Below are 4,261 nucleotides of genomic sequence, written 5' to 3' on the forward strand. Positions count from 1 at the left end.
AGAAAGAGAGTGTGGAAGTGGCAAGAGAACAGCCCTGGATGACCAAGCGCTGGTGCTCCCTGGCAGTGCTGCCATGACGGGACTCTTTTCTGCTCCACCCATGCACACAGGAACTGTCCCTGCAGCTCCAAAAAAGCCTTGGGGGAAGGGTATCAGGAAAACGAAAAAGTCATTGAATGGCCCTTTATTGTTTAAATACACAGAGAGAAGAGCTGCTCATTTACATAGCCACTTGGTGAGAAAAGAAAAGCAACCAGTGAATTAGAAAGGGGATGACAACATTATCACAATTAAACCATGACCAGCTGCTACGCAGAAGATGACAGGAAGTTTATTACTCCAGAAAAACATCGAGTTTTCAGTTTCCACACTGCACCCTTGAGCTGCTGGTTCCTCATGCTGTAGATGAGGGGGTTCACTGCTGGAGGCACCACCGAGTACAGCACTGCCACCACCAGATCCAGGGATGGGGAGGAGATGGAGGGGGGCTTCAGGTAGGCAAACGTGCCAGAAGTGACATACAGAGAGACCACGGCCAGGTGAGGGAGGCACGTGGACAAGGCTTTGTGGCGTCCCTGCTCAGAGGGAAACCTCAGTACAGCCTTGAAGATCTGCACATAGGACAGCACAATGAACACAAAACATCCAAAGTCGACAAAGTCACTAACCGCAAGAAGCCCAATCTCCCTGAGGTAGGAGTGTGAGCAGGAGAGCTTGAGGATGTGGGGGATTTCACAGAAGAACTGGCCCACAGCATTGCCTTGGCAGAGGGGGAGTGAAAACGTATTGGCAGTGTGCAGGAGAGCATAGAGGAAGCCACTGCCCCAGGCAGCTGCTGCCATGTGGACACAAGCTCTGCTGCCCAGGAGGGTCCCGTAGTGCAGGGGTTTGCAGATGGCAACGTAGCGGTCATAGGCCATGATGGTGAGAAGAAAATACTCTGCTGAAATCAAAAATACAAACAGAAAGAGCTGGGCAGCACATCCTGCGTAGGAGATGTCCCTGGTGTTCCAGAGGGAATTGGCCATGGCTTTGGGGACAGTGGTGGAGATGGAGCCTAAGTCAAGAACAGAGAGGTTAAGGAGGAAGAAGTACATGGGGGTGTGGAGGTGGTGGTCACAGGCTACAGCGGTGATGATGAGTCCATTGCCCAGGAGGGCAGCCAGGTAGATGCCCAGGAAGAGCCAGAAGTGCAAGAGCTGCAGCTCCCCTGTGTCTGTGAATGCCAGGAGGAGGAAGTGGGTGATGAAGCTGCTGTTGGACATCTGCTGCCTCAGGGCATGGGGCACTGCCAAGGAGGAAAGGACAAGGACAAATTAGGGGAGACTTCTCTGAGGATAATCAAAGCCATTTCTCATGGAAACGCCTCTGCAAACTGTCTCACTCCATTCAGGAACACCTTTGGCAGCTCCCTGTCACAAGCTCTGGCTGGTGCTGGCTGAGGGTGCCCCAGGGAGCAGCAGGCTCTGCTGGGGGCTCTGCAGGACTCAGTCCTGCCCTACAGCAACAGGTAAATAGGAACATAGGGTGATCTCAGATTAAATCCAATCCTGATATCAAAGAGCTTTTCAGCATTGCCTCTCCCAATTCACCTGACTGCAGAGCAGAGCTGTGGGCAGTTTGGGTTGTGCCTTCTGCTCTAGTTGCCCCAGCACAGCTGAGCAGTGGTTGGAATGCAGCAATGCCTGGCATTTCTGCTGCACTGCAAGGGAAACCTTGTGGGTGCTGAGAGTGGGCACAGGGACTGTCCCTTAGTGCAGAGTGAGGACAGCCGCTCTGTCCATCAGCCCTGCTCTCAGCTGCCCTGTGCTGGCAGCTCTTCCAGCTGGAGGACTATCGCACTCGGGTGTTCCCCCCAAAAGAAAGAGGTCACAGCTGGGAGCAAAGGAATCCAGTTTCACATGCAGTGCACATCTCCAACCCCCTCACTCCATCGCATCTTACCTGAGGAGGATCTCAGCTCTGCCCTCCCAACCAGGGACACAGAGGGCTCATGACAGCTGCCCACATGCAGCCACCCAGCAGCAATTCAATGGCCTTAGTACCGAGGTGTCTTCTCCATGGGGCTCCTGCAAAACACAGAGATGCCCTGGGAGAGCTGTGCCCTACGGGAGGGCAGCCTGCAGCCCAGCAGGACCTCCCAAGGACAGAGTCAACTGTCCTGAATTTGTTACGTCCTGAAGGGAGGGTGAGATCAGTGCCAGCCGCACACACTGCAGTACCCAGAGCCCCACAGGTGAACAGGGTGCGAGCTGGGTGCTTTTCCTCCATGGCCATATGTGCTGCACCAACGCAGCGTTGGTGTCTGAGCTGCACTTGAATCCTCACCCCTCACACCAATGAGTGTGACAGTAAGAAGACAAGCGGCAGGGATAAGAGGAGAACATGCCAAAGGAGCCCTGCCAAGGGAGGCAGGAGAGGGAGACACAGTCAGACCCTTGAGTTTTTCTCCTCTTTGGTGGTCAGGCTGCTTGGGAAGGCAACTCATGGCCAAGTCCCCATGCTATTAAGAGCTGAGACTCTGCTGTGTGAGTGAGGAGACCAGGGGGTTGCTCCAGGTATAGAACCTGCACTGCAGGGATGGCAGGGAGATGCCTGAATCCCCACTCCCACAGCATTGCTGGCAGCAGGTCTCTCTTCCTTCCTGTCCATGGCTCTGCTGCCTGGAGCTCTTCTTGGCCACAGCCTGTTCATCTGTGCCTACATCTCCTCCCTCTCCATGCTCACAGAGCCCATCCCACCTGTTGTGTGCTCAGCTCTGCCCTGCAGGCACCTCCTGGCAGCAGGGCACTGCCCAGGGACATCTCTGTGTGTGCGGGGGCTAAGGAGCAGCTCAGACAAGTCCTAGTGAGAACTGGGGTCTCATTGCCTACTCCAGAGCAGAGAAATAAATTCCCATCTCCCACTGCCCACCCAGCCAACCAAGAGGAGAAAGAACAAACTCCTTCCATTTCCTGTAATCCCCTGCCTTGACATCCCTCTTCAAAATGACCCTCTGCAAAGGTCCTCTGAGTCACGGAGAACTGGGAGCAGCCCTGACCCACTCTGCACCCTCTGGACAGCAGAAGGATCCTGCCCTGACAGGGGTCGATGCTTCCACCCACAGCTTCCCTCCACAGTGTCGTGGAGAGCTCCCCGGGCAGGCTGAGTGCTGACTCTGGCAGGCAGCAGAGTCCCTGCCCTGGTGCACAGTCCTCTCGTGTGCAGGGACCCTGCTCTGACCCTGGCCTGGGCACCCCTAACTGCACACCCGCCTTCATGCCCTGGGGCAGTCCTTGGGAGAAGGCAGCTGTCATGCCCTTTCCTTCTGATGGTGAAGCAGGGAAGCCCTGCTTTGCTGCACGTCCTCCTCCTTCCCATCTCCCTCCAGGAACCCCAGGTACATTGTCCTGCACCCAGAGACTTACTGTGTCAAGAGCTGTGAAGATGACTCCTCCGGTGATATCTCAGCACCCTCCCACTCCACACTGCCTTACAGTCTCTCTGCCTCACTCCTCTCCTCTCAGCACTTGCAGGCAGTGCCCTCAGCCCTGCTGCCCTTTGCAGAGGAGCTGCTCCTGGGCAGAGCTGTGTCTCTGCAGCGCTGCCCACTTGCCAGCAGCTCCCTCCATGCCAGGAGCCCAGCCCAGCTCAGCAGCAGAGGCCCAGCCCAAGGCACCACTTTCTCTGCCCCTCTGGGCTCCCTCCAGGTGTCCCTGGGGCTGCAGGGGAACCTGCTGTGAAACAGGCTGAAGGCATCTCTGATGTTCCCTCCCTCAGCTGCGGAGAGACACTTACTTCCATCAGAGTCACTTTCAGCAGTGTCATTTCTCCTATCAGGAAAAGATTCGGGCATAAGAATCCCCTTTTTTGGTCCCATCATTAGGCAGGTCACCCAGGAAGGTGACAAGGAAAGATCTAATTTCTTCCAGCTGGGGACTTATCCTCAGTTCAATGTAACAGGCATTTCATGCTGGGTCTTTAGACCTGGGGCTAGAAAGACATGCAGCTCTGTTTTGTTCGTGCCATCTCTCTGCTCTGAAGAAAAGCCTTTGCACACATGGGGTCTTGGACCCTTGGTACCAGGGTACCTTACAGCAAGTCAGAGCTGGCCTGGTTGCACATTGCAGTGCTTCAGCCCAAATGTGCAGCAGTGCCCTCAGCCAGGGGCAAAGGCAGGAGGTGCTGGAGCTGTTCCTGAGCAGACAGAGCTGTGACATGGTGGCAGAGCTCAGGACAGCTGCTCTTCAAGGACAGCATCCTCCAAGCTCCGCAAGGGTCC

General features: G+C 55.6%; 1 protein-coding gene across 1 annotated transcript; it reads right to left on the reverse strand.

The window, feature by feature from the left end:
• Nucleotides 1–308: 308 nt before the first annotated feature.
• Nucleotides 309–1,265, reverse strand: LOC148051789 (olfactory receptor 14C36-like). Its single transcript, XM_087735278.1, has one exon. The coding sequence runs from the start codon at nucleotides 1,263–1,265 to the stop codon at nucleotides 309–311; it is 957 nt and encodes a 318-aa protein (XP_087591404.1).
• Between the last annotated feature and the right edge of the window lie 2,996 nt (nucleotides 1,266–4,261).

This window comes from Nipponia nippon, unplaced genomic scaffold (assembly GCF_047370975.1).
Source record: "Nipponia nippon isolate SJK-2023a ecotype South Korea unplaced genomic scaffold, ASM4737097v1 scaffold_54, whole genome shotgun sequence".
Lineage (NCBI taxonomy): Eukaryota > Metazoa > Chordata > Aves > Pelecaniformes > Threskiornithidae > Nipponia > Nipponia nippon.

What these genes read in the sequence shown, in the direction of transcription:
- LOC148051789 (XM_087735278.1), bottom strand. Translation starts at nt 1,265, where the DNA reads ATGTCCAACAGCAGCTTCATCACCCACTTCCTCCTCCTGGCATTCACA.